The 21,292-nt window shown below is 46.5% G+C and overlaps 1 protein-coding gene across 3 annotated transcripts; it reads right to left on the reverse strand.

Annotated features, from left to right (window-relative positions):
• Nucleotides 1-3,450: 3,450 nt before the first annotated feature.
• On the reverse strand, nucleotides 3,451-14,129 carry FUS (FUS RNA binding protein). 3 transcript variants are annotated; one of them, XM_034988805.1, is made up of 15 exons: nucleotides 14,022-14,129; nucleotides 12,451-12,475; nucleotides 12,209-12,363; nucleotides 11,338-11,479; nucleotides 10,930-11,120; nucleotides 10,524-10,731; nucleotides 8,890-8,924; nucleotides 7,362-7,394; nucleotides 6,253-6,356; nucleotides 5,710-5,839; nucleotides 5,082-5,183; nucleotides 4,811-4,934; nucleotides 4,376-4,476; nucleotides 3,904-4,051; nucleotides 3,451-3,652 (listed from the first exon to the last, which is right to left on the reverse strand). In XM_034988805.1, exons 1-15 carry the CDS (start codon nucleotides 14,032-14,034, stop codon nucleotides 3,613-3,615), a joined length of 1,551 nt encoding a protein of 516 aa, XP_034844696.1. In that variant the 5' UTR covers nucleotides 14,035-14,129; the 3' UTR covers nucleotides 3,451-3,612. The 3 variants fall into 3 exon arrangements, with proteins under 3 accessions (XP_034844696.1, XP_034844697.1, XP_034844695.1); XM_034988806.1 differs by having other exon boundaries at nucleotides 10,954-11,120; nucleotides 11,338-11,482; XM_034988804.1 differs by having other exon boundaries at nucleotides 11,338-11,482.
• Nucleotides 14,130-21,292: the final 7,163 nt, after the last annotated feature.

The raw sequence follows: 21,292 nt of genomic DNA on the forward strand, positions 1-21,292 counted from the left end.
TGAGTGGCCCAATAATTTCTACAAGCCCTAAAGTCAAGTGTGCTGGCAAGATCCACTTGACTTTACTTTTTTTAAAGATTTTGAGAGAGAGAGAGAGAGAACAAGCAAGGGGAGAGGCAGGCAGAGGGAGAGTGAGAAGCAGGCTCCCCACAGAGCAGGGAGCCCAATGCAGGGCTCGATCCCAGAACCCTGGGATCATGACCTGAGTTGAAGGCAGACGCTTAATGACTGAGCCACCCAGGTCCCCTTGACTTTCTTCGGCTCTTCTGTGTCAGCATCATGAAGACTGTATTTCATAGAGAGAGATGAATGAGACAATTTTTAATAAATTTAATTAATAGAGCGCCTGGGTGGCTCAGTTGATTAAGCGACGGCCTTCAGCTCAGGTCATGATTCTGGAGTCCCGGGATTGAGTCCTGTTTGAGGTTCCCTGCTCAACATGGAGTCTGCCTCTCCCTCTGACCCTCCCCTCCTCCCCCAAATAAATAAAATCTTTAAAAATAAGGGACGCCTGGGTGGCTCAGTCTTTAAGCATCTGCCTTCGGCTCAGGTCATGATCGCAGGGTCCTGGGATGGAGCCCCACATCGGGCTCCCTGCTTGGCAGGAGGCCTGCTTCTCCCTCTCCCCCTGCTTGTGTTCCCTCTCTCTCTCTCTCTCCATCAAATAAATAAAATCTTTAAAGATAATAAATTGAGTAAGTAATTCTTCAAAGTCTAAAATTATTTCAAAATAAAAAGCTAGAGATGAGAAGCGCACCTGGCTGGCTCAGTCAAAAGAGCATGTGACTCCTGATGCATGGGGACTCAAGGCCCCACATTGGGTACAGAGATTACTTAAAAATAAAACTTTAAAATAATATGGGCGCCTGGGTGGCTCAGTTGGTTAAGCGACTGCCTTCGGCTCAGGTCATGATCCTGGAGTCCCGGGATCGAGTCCCGCATCGGGCTCCCTGCTCAGTGGGGAGTCTGCTTCTCCCTCTGACCCTCCTCCCTCTCATGCTCTCTGTCTCTCATTCTCTCTCTCTCAAATAAAAAAAAATAAAATAAATAAACTTTAAAATAATAAAGATGAGAGGAAAGAGGCTAAGTACTGAAGGCTCAAAGGAAGGAAACACTCTGAGTTCTGGAAAAACTGGGCAGGAATAGTTAGTGGTGGCCAGGTTATTACAAGGGAATGCAACAAAGAACAGAGAGGGTCCAAATTCCAAAACCCCATGGGTCTCATGTTTTCTCACCAATGCACTTGCGACCAGAACAAACTGCTCGGAACCAAACCAACCAATTCCCTCTGCTAGTATTTCCATCTTCATCTGCTGTCCTGGAAAAGCCCCCAAACTGGATCCACCCACTAGCCAGACACCTGGGACCCTATTTCCTTTCCCTATTCCCCACTCTGGGGGAATCTGCTGGCCTCCCCTTGTGCTCTTGGCTCTCCTGGAGCTCTCAAAATCTTAAAAAAAAAAAAAAAAAAAAAAAAAGAGCAAGGCCAATCACTAAGCCCTTTTAAGGATGTAAGATTGTAATACTAACAGTCCCAAGTCAGTAATCAAGCTCACAAGGAGCTCCAACCTCCTTCACCCCTTGCAGCAGGGATCCCGGAGCCAGAACTGAACCCTAACATTGGAACTCTATTAGGTGAAGCAAAAACAAACTTCTCAGAGACATGGATCAGGTTATTAAGCCAATCATTTAAGCGAACAGATCAAAGAAATATAAAGGCAGCTTGATCACACCACTGCCACAGCCTTGGTTCTAGAAGAGGCTTCTCACATGTACCAAACTCAATAGCCAAACCAAAGGATTGCCTGGGAGAACCTCAGCCATTCTCAACCTATTCTTGGTTACTGAGCACCCCCACACGGTAGGGAGAGTAAAGCAACTACTTCTTTTGACAAGGCAAAACCTGCCTCATAACCAGATTTGATTAAGCATCCTTCTCCAGAGAACACCCTTCAACATACTTGACAACTTTCAACAGAGAGGAGTCCCAGGAACTCCACAAGCTATGCTTCTGACAGCAAAATACTTTTGCTGTTAGCTCTGATTTTTAGTTCCATGTTAACTAAAATTCATGCTCAACAATTCATTGGCAGGTAAAACAAGTCTTCTAAACTCAGACTTGAGAGCTGGGGAAGGAAAAAAAAAAGTTTTGGGGGTCAGGAAACGCATATGGTGAAGTAGAGGAGAAATGACTAACGTTTTAACTCATTGGCCCTACCCTTTCTCTATCTCCCAACACCCTCCTTTGAAAATGGAGGGCTATCCACCACCAATTAAGGCTCCGGCCTAAAATCTCAAAATACCACGACCTCAGCCCCAAGTCAAGGCAGGATATGAAAATGACACACTGTCTCCTTATAGCACCTATCTACCCAAGCCCCACCTTCAGGAAAACAGGCGGAGGGGCACTCACTTTGAAATATAAGGAGCTATCTCTACCTTCCTTTCCCAGCAAACTTTCCCTCTTCTTACCATCAACTCATTCCCAACCCTCTTCCCTCAAACTTAGCACCCTCGTTAAGACCTAAGCAAACGAAGGTTTTGGGATAGAAGTTTGTCCCCTTAAGAACAATGATTTCAGGGACGCCTGGGTGGCTCAGTCCTTAGCAGCTGCCTTCCGCTCAGGTCATGATCCCAGGGTCCTGGGATCAAGCCCCGCATCGGGCTCCCTGCTCCGCGGGAAGCCTGCTTCTCCCTCCCCAACTCCCCCTGCTTGTGTTCCCTCTCCCGCGGTCTCTCTGTCAAATAAATAAATAAAATCTTAAAAAAAAAAAAAAACAAAAAACTTTTCAGAATGAAAATGCTAAGAAATGAAAATTAAGTCCTAAGACTAGGCTTCAATCTTGGCTCTACCATTTTCTGATTCTGAGAGCCAAATAACCCATGCACTCCATCTTCTGCCTTTAAAGTGAATGAGTGAGGCCAAAGAACCTCTGCCATGAAATAGGTACACACTCCTTCCTAAAGGTCCCAAAGACCCGCTTTGGCTAGCTATGTGCTGGCCAATCTGAAAACTGCCCCAAAACCCAGTCTAATTTATTTGAGCCCCACCCTTAGAGAAGTGTCAAAAGAGCCAAGAATCTTAAAAAGGGTAAAACTGATAGAATAATAAACTAAGACCAGCATGTAAATAAACGTGGTAAAAAACAAACTCGCACATAGTTGAACATATTTGGGGCCACAGTCATGACACCACATGTTCTTCACTTACCCCATTCATACATCCAATTTTTGCCATGACAGAAAAGTTTTAATCTCTACTTTCAAAGATGCCACTTGACTTTTTCTCCCCTGGACCAAGTATCAAACACTTTATTCCAGTTCCTGCTAAGCAGGAACAAATTATTCCAGTTCCTGCTAGGCAGGATGATCTGAAAGAAAAAAACTCCCCACATTCCTGACCCAGATATCAATCCTCCAGTGGAGTGAAGAGGGGGAAGAGGAAAAAAATTTACCTAAAACGATGGTTTTTAATGGGAACCAGAGGTATGGTTACAATTACATAGTCCGACACAAAAAACCCGTGGGTGATCAGGAGTTGAAAGGTTACAAAATAATGAGGGTAACACTGGGTACAAGAAGAAAAGCTGCTGCAGAACCTCAGGAGCCAAGCTAATACGGCCTCTCCCTGCGATCCTGTCTGTGCTCACCCCTGCAAAAGAGAGGATCTATTAGGTCTGAGTTGCCAACCTCTCCGCCCACCCAACCCCCAAAATCCTATCTTCCCCTGCTAACCCAACCCCAAGAAAGGTCTCATCTTCATAAGGATAGAATGTAAATGTGGATCTACAGATTAGTTCTTCAAGATAATCCTCCCACCCTCCTTCCATACCCCACACTATGGTTATAATCTCAGCTTTCCAATCAAGCCCTCAAAATGTTATTTCAATTTAAGACTCTTACCTGGAGTCCATCTTGCCAGGGCCAAAGCCACCTCTGTCCCCACCACCCCGGCCCCCTCGGAAGCCCCCACGGTCCCCGCCTCGGCCTCGGTAGCCGCCCCGATCATAGCCTCCTCTGCCACCACGACGATCATCTCCATAGTTACCCCCTAGGGCAAAAGAAATATGATAGATCATATACCCCCCAAATCCCTACCTTCCCTTTAACCTCCCTGCTTAAAATTAAGGGCTTTCTGGGGCACCTGGGTGGCTCAGTCAGTTAAACCAGCTGATTCTTGGTTTCGGCTCAGGTCAGGTAGGGTTGTGAGATGGAGCCCTGCTTCGAGCTCCACACTGATCATGGACACCAAGTGTGGAGTCAGCTTGTCCCTGCCCCTTCCTCCCTCCCCCACCTATAATAAATAAGTAAAATATTAAAAGGGGGGGGGGCTTTGTGATCCCAACTCCTTATTACCACCTCTGTCCCTTCTTACCCATATGAGAACCTCCTGGTCCCCCTCCTGGGCCATCTGGTTTAGGGGCCTTACACTGGTTGCATTCATTCCTCCAAGAGAAGTTCATGTTCTCACATATACTAAGAAAAAAAAAGAAAATTAGTTTGGAAGGGTGGGAGTAAACAAGACCAAGAAGTAGGAAAAGATTCCAGTGACCTTAAAGGTAACAGTGAGGAAAACGGGGGCCTCAGAAAGGCAAGAAGAGGCTTCTCAGGAGCAGAACCAGGAACAAAAACTACAGATTTTTGAACCCAGTCTAGTTATCTTTCCCACTGTAACAACCTTAATCAGGTAAGCCCTCAGCCAAATCTGTCCCCATCAGTGTGACCTTGACATCTGTCTAGAAAACCTCCCAACTCTGCCATTGTATCAAACAGCACACATTTAGAGGACTAAAGAAAAAGTTTCACTCACGGATTAGGACACTTCCAGTCACCAGCTCGCTGCTGGCCGCCGCCACCACCTCCTCCACTGGGGAATCCTCCCCGGCCACCGCCACCACTGCCACCACCTCCGTAGCCTCCACGGCCCATGGGTCCTAGTGAAGACAGAAATATGGGTCTGCTCCCCTTACAAGTGTGATCAGCCTAACCTAACCTTTTCTTACACAAGCCTTGACCATCCTCTCCCTGTCCTTACTCTACCCATCACCTCTTTATACCAGCAGCAGGAAGTAGCTCCTCACCTCCTCGCCCTCGGCCTCCACGACCATTGCCACCGCCCCTATTGAAGTCTGCTCGCCGAGTAGCAAATGAGACCTTGATGGGATTCCCAGAAAATTCTTTACCTAATGCAATAAAGAAGATATAGAGAGACCTTCTATTAAGAGTTGTGGATCCAAAAACAAGTTTGGTACGATCAAGAGGAGACTCTACACCTTCCTGAAAAAGTTTGTAATCAGAAGACATATAAGCCAAAGACAACAGTTTACCCTTGAACACGGGTTAGAACTTACATGCAGATTTTTTCAATACAACACAGTACATTAAGTGAGTTTTCTTAAAAATGTCTTGTCTTAATAACATTGTCTTAGTAACATTCAATATACAAAATATGTGTTTATCGACTTATCAGTAAGGCTTCCAGTCCAAAGTAGGCAAATGACTTTTGGGGAAGTCAAGTTATATGCAGATTTGTAACTACACAGGGGTCGGGCAGCCCTAAACCCCCGTGTTGTGAAATGGTCAAGTGTATACACTAAAGTAGCAGATAAAAAGTGTTGGAAGACGTAGAAGGAACCTTCAAAATGTAACCTGTTTCCCAAGGCTAGTTGCCCTATCCCACCCACCCCACACCAGCCTCCTCATACGTACCATCAAACCAGTCAATAGCTGCTTTAGCAGAAGGTGGGTCATCAAACGACACTGTTGCCTCTCCCTTCAGCTTGCCCGTTTCCCTGTCTGTGTACAGATTAATCATGGGCTGTCCTGTTTTCTTATTTGTCTGAAAAAAGCAACACAAGATAACGTGAGTCTTACAAGATAGCACTACCCACCTTCCACCTTCCTTCTCAAAAACCTGAGGTTTATCATAACCATACTTCAGCTCCTCTCTTCCCAATTACTGTTTCCTATCTCACGTATAACTTGAATTAAAATCATTACAATGATCTCTCACTTCAATGTTGACCCATAAAACTAAAGAATATAAGCTACAAATTCAAAAGCTTAGGACACTCCCTTCCTTATCAACTGTGCCTTTCTGTGTGAAGATGTGCTTTCCTTTAGAAAATAGCAACATCTAATGTTCTTTCCTCAACAGATTAAGCTGACAACCATTTTACTTTTACTAATGTATGAAATCCAAAGGCCTGCAGCACTGACACAAAAGCAAGCACCCACTATGTTCCACAGTACCTTAATAATACCAATCTGCTTGAAGTAATCAGCCACAGACTCAATTGTAACATTTTCGCCCAAGCCTTGCACGAAGATGGTGTTGTTGTCTGAATTATCCTGTTCTGCTTGAACAACAAAAAAGTGAATTTGAAGAAAACCAGCGAAGGTAAAACAATACTGGATGTTAAACTTTCAAAGAAAAAAAATCCCTTTGAAATGTGTTACTATCCATAAAAGAAACCAGGGCTCAGGAGTTCATTGCCGAAGATCACAGTACAGCAGTGTGTGTCAATTTTCAACTGAAGACCCAAGGTAAGAAACCTTTTTTACACTCAAACCCAACACACAACCAAGAGAGACTTAAATCCTTCCCTTTATGGGTCTCTTGCGTTTACTAATTTGGTCATGATCCCCATTTTTAAAATCCACTGCTTTAAATCAGCAGTACCAGAACATGTCTACACAGAAATATATCACCATCTCCTCGGATTTGTTAGAACTGCAGCTTATCAGAATGCTCCCAGACCTACTAAGTTGCTCGGTAAAGAAACCACTGAGGAGATAATTTCCAGATCATTGCTAATTATAACTACACCTAAACTCCCTTTCCTTCATTTTCCTTCTTCTCTACCCTTGCTTTTTTTTTTTTTAAGATTTTATTTATTCACTCTGACAGAGAAAGAGCACAAGCAAGGGGAGCAGCACATAGAGGGCAAGGGAGAAGCAGACTCCCCGCTGAGCAGAGAGCTTGAGGCTGGGCTCCATCCCAGGACCCCAGGATCATGACCTGAGCCGAAGGCAGATGCTTGACTGAGTCACCCAGGTGCCCCTCTTTTTTTCTTAAAGACTGTATTTGTTTGACAGAGAGAGAGCGCGCGCGTGTGCGCACAGATGCAAAAACACAGAAATGGGGAGCTAAGCAGGCTTCCCCCGGAGCAGGGAGCTCAATGCAGGGCTGACTCCAGGACCTGAAATCATGACCTGAGCAGAAGGCAGACGTTTAACAACTGAGCCACCCAGGCGCCCCTCTAGTTCTACTCTTTTTCAGATCCCTGAAGTGTCAAAGAACAGCCAAGAAAAATCCCAATACCACATTAGCCATTCTTTCATGCCAGCTGTGGACTCACCAGAGTCATGACGTGATCCCTGGTCCCGAGGGCCTTAAGTGACATGAAAAAAAAAAAAAACAAACAAGGAAAGAGAACTGTTAGTCAACAGGGAGAGACAAACAAGGAAAAAATTTAACACCAATCCAAACTCTTGCAAAATTATCAGGTAAGTGCTCACAGCCTCATCCAAACCCTGTCCTGGGTTGCCTGCCCAGAGTAAATCCTAGACAGGGCTGGGGAAGACACAGGCCCCTTTTCTTAAGATCTGTATGTAACCTGAGTCCCCACAGGGACAACTCCACACTTCAGAAAATTCTGCCGCCCCCAGCTCAGGCTGGGAAATGTCCTCAGCACAGACTGGGGGGGGAGGGGGGTCAGGAGGGAGACCCATTGCAGTTAACAAAACCAACTCATAGCTTGGCCCTATTCTCTCACCCCAGAGAGAAATGGGCTCACCACCAGCAATGTGATATGCATCCATCCAGTTTCTCCAAACTTTAACACCAAAGACACTTATCCCTTGTGGAACAATTTTTAATTTCATCTTTACAAACCATTCTTAAAACCATGTTGTTTCCCCAACCACATAAATAAAAAAACATACATAATAACTATTGTTATTTTTAAAGCATGTCCCAGGGAACAGACCAGAAATCTTATTTCCATAATGTAGCCTCTATTTTTTTTCCAGAGACCATCTTTGACCAAAGTTTCTCTGAATTCACCATATATATTGTACCCACACTCAATGACACCTAAATCATGAACCCGAACCTTTGGCTTTAAATGTTGAGACAAATCAAGAAACCTTTTTGTTAGTTAACCAAACCAGAAAAGTTCCAGCTTACTGGGAGACTTCTCAAATTTGCCATTTTTCCATGAATTCAGTTTGTGCTGTTAAGACCTGGTTATTTCCCATGAGCCACACATGCTCCCAACCTTTCTTGTAGTAGTCCACACCTTCCTTCCCAGAGCTAGTTTCTATTTGCCCATCTGAGTTGAGTTTAAGTACATAGATGTAGAATTGCATTGACACCATTCAGCATTTAATATATAAATATATACCAACTTCACCATCCTCAGGGCAGGGCAGCATTTCACATCCCCCTTCCAGAATTAAAACATTTGGAGGTTGTTACACACACACACACACACACACACACACACACACTAGCCTTGGACACAATGATCAAAAGGATCCTAAAGCCAAGTTGGCACCACGTGTTCCAGCACACACTCTCCAGTTTCTCACAATGGTCATCACTAAGTGCCAGGGGTGGCAACACTCCTGTCAGAGGCCTGCTAAACACCTCTTATTGACCTGGGTCAAACCAACTTGGCACCAGACGACTGCGGAGTCTTACCCCGCCTGCCTCCAGGTTAGCACGCATCTGGCAGCAGGTGGAATTCTACCCCACCCCTTTCTGGAGGTGGTTCTGGACACTCCAAAACCTTTGACACTTAAGACACGCTAAGACATCTGCAAATGAACAATCAGACAAAGCATTGCTGGGAGTTGGGAGTTTTGGAAACTCTGTTCACTTACCACCGAATTTATTGAAGCCACCACGGTCACTTCCGCTGGAGAAGACAAGTTAGAAGAAAGGACATGAAGCTTCCAACGGCTACAAAAGGGCGTTTTTTGGTTTTGTTTAACAGTCCCCAAACATGGGTAGGGGTTTTGGGAAAAAGATACAAGTGGCTACTAAAATACATTCCCCTTCCTGACCACCCCTTGTCTGACCTTTGAGCGTGTCACACACACGTGTGCAATTTCTCAGACACAGTTTTTAAGAATTTTGCTTTTAAGAGGTTATGTATCTATTTCCTCTGGAAAAAAAAATGACCCATTTTCCTTGGTCGTTCTTCCGATGTAGCAGGTGTTTTTTCCTCTTGTTGCGAGTGGTGGACAACCCAGTAGTTGGTTTAAAAACCCTACCCCGAATTCACCCAGAAGACATTTCACACCAGGCTGGGGTAGCCCTGAACACACTTTTGTGATTTTTGCTTTGAAAGCAGCAAGCAGACCCAACCCCATTCCATAAAAAGTCAAAACCAAAGGCAATTTCCCCTTAAAGCAAGACAAACTTAGCTAAGCCCTATCCTAACTACTGAGCTGTTTTTGATCTCCCTCCACCCCCGGGGTCACCCCTTCTACACTGCGAGAAGAGCGGAGTATTTTGCAATGTCACCTTTCATACCTGTGGCACATAAAATGCAGAGCAAGTTAACAGTCACATAACAGTTGTTTTTCTTTTTAAAGTTTTGCATTAAACACACGCACACAACAGAGTTTTCCTTATTTTTGTACAGATTTTGAGATTGCCCCCACCCACCTCTGAATACTTACCATACACAAACTCTCATTTAAAAAACCTACTTTTTCCCAAAAAGGAGTAACACACTGACATTCCTCCCCTTTTCAAAGGGAGACAGAGGAGGGTCCTTCAAATCATATTTACCAACAGATTTGACCAATGCTTTAACATCAAATCTAAGGTTTTACTTCAAATCAACTACAGCGGGAAGGGGAAGAAAGAGAAGGTCCAGCTGGACAAGTAACCAGGGGAGGGGGACAGTGGAGCAAATAGATCGGATACCACTGTCAAGCGTATTTTGTCCAAAAGGTCTGCACACTTCAGACAGCCCCATAAACCAAGTCACACACAAAATCATTACTGCCAGTCAAATTACTGCAAATCAAGCTCATGGATTCAAATGACTACAGAATACGGGAAGAGTAGACAACTCCTGGAAGCTGAAGTCATCAGGTTAAGCATTAACAACTCCTTTAGAGGACACATGGGAATACATGTAACAAGTTTCCCTATTACCAGGAGTGGGATCATCGGTTTTCCTTGCACAGAAAGAAGACTTTACTTCCATGTTTCTTGCCTAGGATATCAATGACTCCCAGTCCATATACACCTATGTATTTTTTCCTTTTTCTTTGGAAATACAAGTGTCAGTACTCAAATCTCTATTCAGAGGTGTGGGTGAAAGTTCAGGCTCCCAAATTCTCACAAAAAAAAATGGGGATGTACAAAGAAACCATCAATACCCCCAACTCCAAGCCCTCCTAGAACTAACCATGCACTAAGAAACTGAGCTTCAAGGGAAATTCATGCAACCCTCCACACTCCCCACTGATGTTACTCCCTAGCTCACAAGAACACCTACCCCATGCCGCCTCTGCCTCCACGGCCACCTCCACGACCTCTGGGTTCATAGCCACCGCTGCTGCGGTTGTAACCACCGCCACCGCCCCGGCCGCGGCCCCCACGGTCCTGCTGGCCTCCCCCGTAGCCACCGCCTCCACCACTCTGGTCCTGATTGCCATAACCGCCGCCACCACCACTCATGGAGGACTGATCTTGGCCATAGTTACCTGTCAGGAGAGAAAGGATTCTTTAAAGAGAAAACGCACATGGCATTAAACAGTGCCAAAAGAGAAAAGACAATGAAAATAAAGACAGCTAAGAAACAAGAAAGCAAAATTTTTAAGAACCTTTTAGGGCAAGGGGCCAAGCAGTGTATATAAACCTCTACAGAAAACAGGGGTGAGACACAGCTGAAGACCCCTCACCTCCACCACCCCCTCCGCCACCACCTCCACTGCTACTGTTGTACTGGTTCTGCTGTCCGTAGCCTTGAGGGGGATTATAGGAGCTTTGCTGCTGTCCATAGCCTTGCTGCTGTCCACTATAGGTCGACTGCTGGCCATAGCCCCCACTCTGGGGCTGCCCGTAGCCGCTGCTCTGAGAAGCACTACCATAACTAAGGAAAAAGAAAAAGAAAAAACAAAAACAGAATCATAATGCCAGCAGGTCTAAAACTTCGTGTTTGGCACATCCCATTCTCTGTACCCAACCCCCATTTCAGACTCCTGCCCCCTCCCCCCACCATTACTCCTAATTACCCCTGTTGCTGATCACATCATTCCTCATCAATTCAGCCCTAATCATATTCCAGGCCTCCCCCCCAAACTCCTTACCTTCCCGAGGTGCTGCTAGGAGCTGGCTGCTGGCCATAGCCAGGATAAGAGGACTGTTGCCCATAAGATGACTGAGAACTCTGGCTACCGCCATAGCCACCGGTTGAGCCATATCCCTGGGGACCTGACTGAGTGCCATAGCCTGCTAGAAGGAAAAGGAAAGAAATCACAAAGACTATGAAGAAAAAAAGGCAGAGAACAGGTTGAAAACATTATGTACTACCTAATGCTACCCGTACTTGAAAAATCAAAGCTGCTTGGAAATCTTTTAAATCTTGGTCAAAGATGCCCTTCCCCTTCCAGCCTAAGGCTAATACTCTAACTTGTACCAACTTCGGAGTGCCAATCTCACCCAACCTATCCCAAAGCCAGTCTCCAGGACCACTACTAATCATAACTCATAACCCAAGAGAATCTTACTCATTAACAGCATTTTAACCTGCTCATGGGTGTGTAGTACAAATAGGACAACCCACATTATTTACATATCAAGATCTCAGGGCAAATTCCACCCCTTGTGTATCATCATGATATACACAAACATCTTAAAGCAAATCATCCCCTCCCTCTATGAGAAGCCTAAAACTCGCCCTTTAGGAAATACTCTTCCCCCACATTTCATTGTCATGCTGAGGGGAAATGGAGAAAAGGAGAGCAAGAACAGAAAGATAAAAAGTCAAAAATAAAAAGAACCAGAATTACAAGCCAATTAAGTATTTGTTTGAAAAGATTCAGACTCCACAAAGTTTTAAGGGTTACAAACTAATTAAAGGACAAGAAAGTTTCAACATTTCAGCACTGCTTAAGATTAAGAAAAGCTACATTCAAAAAGAGCAGGAAGAGGCGGGGTTACCCAATAAAAGAGACTCACTGTTCTGGGTCTGTCCGTAAGAAGAACCATAGCTGCTCTGGCCATAGCCTGAAGTGTCTGCTGACTGGCCGTAACCACTGTAACTCTGCTGTCCATAGGGCTGATTGCTCTGCTGGGAATAGCCCTGCCCAGGCTGGGTGGGGTAGGCCCCATAGCTGGAAAAAAAATCGTGCAATCAGGAAAAGATACCTTAGCCACCCCTTGCCACTCTACAAACGGAAAGCCCTGAAATGACAACTCACCTTTGGGTTGCTTGTTGGGTGTAGTCTGCAAAAGAAAATACAATTACATTACCTTCAGCCATCCCTGAGAGTAGAATAGAATTAAATTTCTTAACTCAAGCCCTGGGGCCTCCAGATAGTATCAACTATGTTGCAACAAAGGCAGAAATTCCCTTGTGAAAGGAAGGACAAGCTGGCAAATCATAATCAAGTTTTCTTACAATGAAATAAAAACCGAACTTTTACAGACACCCGATTAAGTTGTACTACTGGAAAAAAACACTGGAATCTTGGTGGAAAACTACATTTTCTGCAAACTCAATGATGTCAGCAACTGCACAAATCTACACATTTACCCACTCTGTAGGAAGGTATCACCAACAGTCAAGCTAAAGTCACAAACTTACTTAAGTGGGACATTTTAATGCAAGCTGGAGGCAGCAATGATGGGGATGTGGCCTCCACTCTATCAAGCAAGGCCCGAAGAACAGATGCGTCTCAAATGAGGGCATTCTTCACCCTTTGCCCCATCTCGGAGAATGGCAAAATGGGCTTTTAGTGCAAAGCCAGGTAACCAAGAGAACTCTCTGAACCCAAATGACAGGGATCGTCAGAGAGTTCGCCTTGGGAGGCCAATCAACTGGTACTCAAGTCCCGAGCCCCGTGGCTCCAAATGACTCCGTTTTCTCATCTACCTTGCCTTCCCCGGGGCCGTGGGGAGTCTTGGCAAAGCAAAGGTAGCGAAAGCGCTTTTAAATCGCCCCACTGAAGGCGCACCAGTCAGATCAACTCATCTCCTCAGTACAGGAAACGAGGCGCTTCCCCCGCAGGAAAAGGGCAAAGGACCGGGAGAGGGTGTGGCCTCGGGTGGCCGTTCCTTTCGGTTCCCACCTCAGAAAGCGGAAATTTAGGCGGGAAAACCCTCGGGCCCGGTCCCAAGTCCGTTAGACGACCCCTTAGGGCCTCCCCCAAACCGTTAAGCGGGCGCACGGCCCCGATCCCGAGCCTCCGCCCCCGGCCGCGTGGCAACCAAGGCGGGAACCAGGCGGTCCCGCCCCTTCCCGAGGGACCCCGGGGGCGAGGCCCACACCGGACGCGCGCCGCGGAGTCTCCAGCGGAGGGTATCGCGACAAAAAAACAGGGCTAACACGAGGCGGGAGGGGGTTCGCGCCGCGAGAAAGGGGGGAGGGGCCAGCAGAGCGCGTGCGCGCACCGAGTGCCCGGATGCAGCACTGCGACAAAGCGGGCCCGAGCTCGCGGCCGGGAACGAGGGGAAAAAAGCCTTCGGGATCGAGCATTTCCATCTGTGTCTCACGTTTCAAATCACCAAGAAGCGTCCCTCTTAAATCTCCTCTCAAGTAAAGGGGCTGCGAAGGCAAGATCCCCCTACCCGGCGAAAGGCGCCAGAGGAGCGAAACAAAATGGCGACATGCGCCTCCCCCCTTCCACCCCTCTCGCTGCTTCCCGCCACAGTGGTGAGAGAAGACCCTACACGCGATCGCCGCCCAGCTCCCACCGAAAAACAAAAACCCAGCTGGGAGGGAACGAAGCCCCAGGCCGCCACGCCACCGCCGCCTCGCGCCCTTACATACCGTTTGAGGCCATGTCCGCGCACGCGCGCACAGGCCGACAAGCAACAAGATCCCAACACCACGGAGCACCGACGCCTCGAGGACTGAGCAGCCCCGCCTCCTGCGTCGAGGTTTATGTACGCCTCCCCGCCTACGCACCGCGGAGGAATGCACCAAATGTGGAAAGGAAAGGGGGGGAGCATGGCCGGACTCCCACAACTCTTCAGGGATTATAGAGGATCCTAACAGACAGAGGGGAAGCATATTAACTAATAACCTTCGAAGTAACATGTGTAATCCTATTTTTTTGGCAAAGCACTCTGACTCGCCCTGCAGGACTAGCCCACGATTCACCTCCACCGCTATAAAGGTATGGTACAGTCTGATTACCCTCCGGGGGCGGAGCGAGGGGCCCAGGGCGTCTGCGGACGCAACTGTAGTCAAAGCCGGGAGTCGCAGGGCGGGAACCGAAATTCTTCTGGCTGGCCCCTTTCACTGGGCCCCACTTTCACTCAGGATGGCAAGCCCCTGCACCTCCCTGCCCTTCCTCTGCACCAGACGCTTGGTCCCTCCGGCTGCAACCTCCCTCTCTGGCTCAAACTTTCCTCCCCCGACAGCACAAACCCCGCGTCTCGGTTTCCACTTCGTCGGCTTTCGGGGTTGCGTTTCCTTAGTCCCTACCAGGATTTGTGGATTGTGAGGGTTGACCTAAAAGAAAACCTGGAGTTTAGCCCGGACCCCTGGGTCCTCATCTGGTCCAGCACTGATCGCCCACCAAGCCCTCTCGGCTTTGCTTTCGACTAGCGCTGGGCCTGGAAAATCCAGGCTCTCTGGACCCCAGAGAGGGTTGAGATTAGATTAGGGGTCTCCTTACTCCTCTTACTGATAAGGAGCTTCTTATTTTCCTACAGCCCTACCAAAGAACCAGTGTAGAGATCCAGTAATGACGGATATTTATAGAGAGTTTAAGTGGTTTCAAAATGTACAATCCGGGAGCCTGGCTGGCTCAGTCAGTGGAGCGTGTGACTTGATCTTGGGGTTATGAGTTCCAGCCCCATGTTGGGTGTAGAGAGTACTCAAAAATAAAATCTTTAGGGGCACCTGGGTGGCTCAGTGGTTAAGCATTGCATTTTTGGTTTCCACTCAGGTGGTGATCTCAGGGTGGTGAGATAGAGCCCGGCATTTTCTCCTCACTCAGCCAGAGTCTGCTTGAGGTTCCCTCTCCCTCTGCCCCTCTCCCCTGTTTGTGTGCCTGCTCATGTGCTCTCTCTCTCTCTCTCAAATAAATGAATAAAATCTTTTTTAAAAAAAAAAAGGGGGCGCCTGGGTGGCTCAGTTGGTTAAGCGACTGCCTTCGGCTCAGGTCATGATCCTGGAGTCCCGGGATCGAGTCCTGCATCGGGCTCCCTGCTCGGCGGGGAGTCTGCTTCTCCCTCTGACCCTCCCCCCTCTCATGTGCTCTCTCTCATTCTCTCTCTCTCAAATAAATAAATAAAATCTTTAAGGAAAAAAAAAAAGGATAATTGATTGCTTTCCCATCACCATCTTGTGAAGAAAATAAAGGTATCTCCATTTTATAGACAAGAAACATGAGACTAAGGCCAAGTGCAATCCAGATTATAGAGTGGCTGATTCCAGTCCAGGTCTGTGTGGCTGGAAAACACTGTTTTTGTTGGTTACATGAACGCTTCGCAGTGTTCTGAAGCCTGTTCACTCCCTGTGAGAACAAGGACAAAAAGTGAAATTCAAATTTAACTTGCAACTTGCATTCTAATCAGCCTGACCTAGAGAAGGAAATTTTATTTTTTTTTTTAAAGATTTTTATTTATTTATTTGAGAGAGAGAGAATGAGAGACAGAGAGCATGAGAGGGAGGAGGGTCAGAGGGAGAAGCAGGCTCCCCGCAGAGCAGGGAGCTGGATGCGGGACTCGATCCCGGGACTCCAGGATCATGACCTGAGCCAAAGGCAGTCGCTTAACCGACTGAGCCACCCAGGCGCCCCGAGAAGGAAATTTTAAAGTATTAAATAAGACAAATGAAGTTATTCCTGCTACACCTGCCATGCAGATTTTCCTTCTCAAATTACCTTTGACCTGGGTTCCAGAAGTTCCTTTGTAGGTTTGACACTTTTTCCTAGAGAAACAATTGAGGACTATGCCCTAGGCCTGCCCGCAAACTTCTACTAAAATTCCTGATTTAGGCCCTGTTGGTTCTTGAACACTTTGTCAAGTACCCCATTGGAAGGACAGTGTGACTCTGGAGTAAGACAAAGGGAAGTCCATGACTCATTAATTCGTTCATTCAGCAAATATTTACTAAGCACCTACAGTGTTCCAGACCCTGTTCTGGGCACTGAAGATACATTAGTGTACAAAACAAGCAATTTAATGATGTAACTAATATTTAATAATGATAATTTTATGTATATTTTATACATATAACATATTTATAATAGTGTAATACTATGATAAGGCTTACTAAGTATCAAACACTGTTCTGAATGCTTTGAGTATAATTTAATCTTACTTTTCACAATAAAAGGTTGATGTGCGGATTACATTTTACAGATGAGCAAATAGACACAGAAGGGTCCAAAGCTATGCCCAGAGCTGTACGGAAGGTAGCAGAGCCAGGTTCCCACCTGGCTCACAGTTCCTGCTCTTTAACTTCTATGCTTCAGCAAACATGGCTCAAGCACTGCATAATATGTACCAAGCCTGGGGCAGACCTGGAGAGAGGACGATGAAAAAGATCCAGTCCCTGAACCCCAGGACCTTATAGCCAGCCGGTGAGATGTGGGTAAGACCCACAGATCCCAGAGTGTACTTGAATCAAATGTGGTGCTATAACAAGGAATCAAGAACTCTGGAAACTCTGCTGGGACAGCAAGTCATCCACCAGGTGGACAACCACAGAAGGGGAAGGAGGGGTGGTAACATTGAAGCCAGGCCTTACAGGATAAGAAGGAGTTCACCAAGCAGAGAGAAGAAAGGGTATAACAGGGCGAAGCAAGGGCAGAGGCATGGGTGGGAGAGAGCACCTATGGAGCAGAGTGGCAGGGAGTTAACCGTCTGAAATTATGACTTCTCTGGGAAGTCATATAACATGGAGATCTCTCACGCCTCCTTAAAGTCTCCTTACTTGACATCCCTGCTCCCTCCCCTCCCACCTTTCCCACTATGCATCTGTCTCCTTCCCCTGTATTCTCTTCCTCTGCTCACCTGGAGACCCAAGGTGAAAAATGGTGTGAAATGCAGCCTGCAGACAGGTTTTGTGTAGGCTACATGTTGTTTTTAATTTTTTTAACTACTTGCCAACACTAAAAGTAAAGCAAAAATCCAAACTTCTCGCTTTTCTTGAAAATTGGAGGCTCTGGCCATCCCCAGGCCCACTTTCCATTAGGGCAAGGGTCAGCTGGAGCAGGAAGCCACTGGGGCATGTGCCTGCAGCTAATCGTAGTCTCCCTTACTCCCTAATATTTCAGACATCATATTGAGAAAATGCTAAATGTCAATTGGCAGTTAGTAAAAATAAAAATGTAATATTTTCCTGTCTGAATCTCTTACCCCCTGGATGATACTCTCAGACCCCCTAGTGGGGACTTCAGGTTAGAAACTGGCTCTAGGGGCACCTAGGTGGCTCAGTCCGTTAAGTGTCTGCCTTCGGCTCAGGTCATGATCCGGGGTTCCTGAGATGGAGCCCCAGGTCGGGCTCCCTGTTCAGCCTGGACTTTGCTTCTCCCTCTCCCTTTGCTCCTCCCCCCTGCTTGTGCTCTCTCCCTTTCTCACTCGCTCTCTCTCTCAAATAAATAAAATCTTCAAAAAATTAAAATTAAAAAAAAAGGGGGTCCAGGCAATCATATCCACAACATGCCTTCAACTCCCTGATGTGTATGTCCAGCCATGACACTCCCAAGTTCCATGCCTGTCTCTTAATCATCCCCAGTCCGGGGTGCCTGGGTGGTGCAGTTGGTTAAGCATCTGACTCCCTTCTGGCTCAGGTCGAGATCTCAGGGTCGTGAGATTGAGCCCCACGTCGAGCCCCACATCGGGCCCCACATCGGGCTCTGCACTCAATGTGGAGTCTCCTTAGGTTTCTCTCTCCCTCTTCCTCTGTCCCTCCCACTTGTTCTCTCTCTCTTTCTCTCTCTAAAATAAATAAATCTTAAAAAAAAATCATCTCCAGTGGCACTTGGGTGGCTCAGTTGGTTAAGCGTCTGCCTTCAGCTCAGGTCATGATCCCGGAGTCCTGGGATGTAGCCCTACCTACATCAGGCTCCTGCTTAGCAGGGAGCTGTTTCTCCCTCTCCCTCTGCTCTCTCAAATATAGAAATAAAATCTTTAAAAAAAATCATCTCCAGGGTGCCTGGGTGGCTCAGTCGTTAAGCATCTGCCTTCAGCTCAGGTCATGATCCTAGGGTCCTGGGATTGAACCCCTCATGGGGCTCCTTGCTCAGCCAGGAGCCTGCTTCTCCTTCTCCCTCCACCCCTTCCCCTCTGCTCCGCTCTGCTCTCTCTCTCAAATAAATAAATAAAATCTTAAAAAAAAAAAATCATCTCCAGTCCAATTTTGTCAAGCAGATGCATCACACATGATTGGAGATAGTAACCATGTGTGGCAAGTTCAGATATTTTGGCCAGCATAGTAGCTCAAGCCTTTGTCCCTTCACAGGTAGCTCTTATGTAGGTTATAACATCCCTAGTATAATTTATGTCAATGGCATGAGGCACAGCACTGGAATTTATTTCTATTTGAAAAGTTCTATGGTGTCTTTGGACCTTTGGCCTGGTATGTGTTCCCGGCTGGAAAGCACTCAAGCTTGACTTTGACCCTATCAGAAATTTGGTTACCACCTATCATAATCTCTGCCGAAAGTAAAGTGGATTATACCATCTGCAACGAAGAACTCCAATTTATACCACTGTCATTGCAGCGAGGTCTATATATAAAAATATTAGAAGCCACCTAAGTGCCTATCCATAGGGAATGCTGGTCAAACAGCAAGGTTTCTCAATCTCAGCACCATTGGCATCTTGGGCCTTGTTGGGGGGGGAATGCTCTGCATATTGAAGGGTATTTAGCAGCATACCTGGCCTCTACCCATTAAATGTTAGTAACAACTTCCAGTTGTTATAACCAAAATTGTCTCCAGGCATTGCCAAATGTCCCTGGGGGAAGGAGGAGGGGAACAGAAAGCAATCTCCTCAGAATGAGAAGCACCATGATACAGCTACCCCATGAGGTTAAAAAAATGAAGTGGATTTAAATGCACAGATACAAAGAATATCCGAACTGTATTATTAAGGAGGGGGGGGAGCAAGGTGCTGAACAATGTATGTACTATGCTATTATTTGGGTTTTAAAAGGGGGGAGTGAATAACTGATATAAATATATATGGGTAAAAATATATATATGTGTGTGTGTGTGTGTGTTTTTTTAAGCATAAAATATCTGGAAGAAAAGAAAAACTAGTGACTGTTTATTTCTGGGGAAAGAATCTGAGAAACTTGGGGTCAAGTGCATGAAGGAAACTCACTTTTCCCTGGATCCTCTTTTATATTTTAATTTCTTTTTTTTTTTTTAAAGATTTTATTTATTTATTTGAGACAGAGAGAATGAGAGACAGAGAGCATGAGAGGGAGGAGGGTCAGAGGGAGAAGCAGACTCCCTGCCGAGCAGGGAGCCCGATGCAGGACTCGATCCCGGGACTCCAGGATCATGACCTGAGCCGAAGGCAGTCGCTTAACCAACTGAGCCACCCAGGCGCCCTATATTTTAATTTCTTACTATGAATGTATATTGGCCAATTCAAAAAAGAAATTGACTCTTACAGAACAGTACAGCAAAGGTGCAAAAAGAATGTTACAGGGTGGGACCACCAGGTGGGAGGGGTGATTGGTTTTGCAGTGAGTAGAATGTGATGGGTCAGCCTTCCCTGAGGTGATGACATTTCAGCTGGGAGTTTACCAGCTGAAAAAGGATTTGTCAGCCCAAGACCAGCAAGAACAGAAGGAGGGAGGAGACAGCTTGACTTGAGTTCTTGTTCCAGCCTTGCACTTTGGCTGGGTCCCTGTCTACAAGGCTCAAAAGGGAGAGCTGAAAATGTCCCTCTTCTCAGGAGTGTTTACTGAGCCTGAGGAACAGTGTGGAGGGATGGTGTTCTGGCATTAGGCCAGACCTGGGCCACTTCCAGCCTGCAGTGTTAAGTAGAGAAAGGCACCCCTTCCTCCAGGCCAATGCAGCCAATGCAGGGCTCAAGGTTTGGGGAAAGGAGCAGCAGCGGAACTTCTTTCCTTCTTCATTTTTTTTTTTTAATTTTCTTCTCCTTTTTGTAAGTAACCTCCACTCCCAACCTGGGGTTTGAACTCACAACTCCAAGATCACAAGTTGCATGCTCTACCGACTGAGCCAGCCAGGTGCCCCAAGAACTGAATTTCACTCAGTCCCAATTAGCTATTCTTTTTTTTTTTTTTTTTAAGATTTTATTTATTTATTTGACAGACAGAGAGAGATAGCGAGAGCAGGAACACGAGCAGGGGGAGTGGGAGAGAGAGAAGCAGGCTTCCCACAGAGCGGGGAGCCCGATGCGGGGCTCAATCCCAGGACCCTGGGATCATGACCTGAGCTGAAGGCAGACTCTTAACAACTGAGCCACCCAGGCGCCCCTCAATTAGCTATTCTGTAGGACAAAACCCACACCATCCTAAGCAGAGGCCTCGAGGCATGAAAAGACTCTGCTACTTCATATCACTCAAAACAGGAATAGAAGAAAGTGACCTCGTAGATCAATTGTAAATACCAAATGATATTTCCATTTGCAAATCATCTGTACTTGGCTTGGAACATAGTAGGTATGAATAAATGTCCTTTTCTCTGTCACCCATCCTTCAAGATACATGGCTTTAAGAAAGAAATAACTGCTTTATTATTTCCTTGGGCAGGATAGGAAGTGCCCCTATGGGCCCCGCACCCCACCCCGCTCAGGGGTGTCTCTAGGAGAGGTTGTCACAGTAAAGAGAACTGGGAAAGTAAATACTGGGCAGATAATTGGGCTGCCCTAAGAGAAAAGCCGCTTGCACTAGCTGGTAAAGGGCCGCACAGGTCACTGGGTCTGAGCAGGAAGGGCAAGGCCTCCCAGGAGGCAGGGCCAGGAAACTGAACAGGCACCGGGTGAGGAGTCTGGGGACAGTGGGAAATTGTCCCATCATTGTGCCACAATCATTTCCAAATGGGTTAGATGTCCCGGGGGAACAAATTGGGCATCCCAGAATTCTGGTACCTGGTTCATGAA

This window comes from Mirounga leonina, unplaced genomic scaffold (genome assembly GCF_011800145.1).
Source record: "Mirounga leonina isolate KUSES-001 unplaced genomic scaffold, KU_Mleo_1.0 Mir_454, whole genome shotgun sequence".
Classification (NCBI taxonomy): Eukaryota; Metazoa; Chordata; class Mammalia; order Carnivora; family Phocidae; genus Mirounga; species Mirounga leonina.

What these genes read in the sequence shown, in the direction of transcription:
- FUS (XM_034988804.1), bottom strand. An exon ending in GGAGGCAGAGGCGGCATGGG is followed by an intron (nt 8,925 to 10,523) that starts GTAGGTGTTCTT and finishes TGTCTTCTCCAG; the next exon opens with CGGAAGTGACCGTGGTGGCT. An exon ending in ACCAGGAGGTTCTCATATGG is followed by an intron (nt 4,052 to 4,375) that starts GTAAGAAGGGAC and finishes CTTTTGCCCTAG; the next exon opens with GGGGTAACTATGGAGATGAT.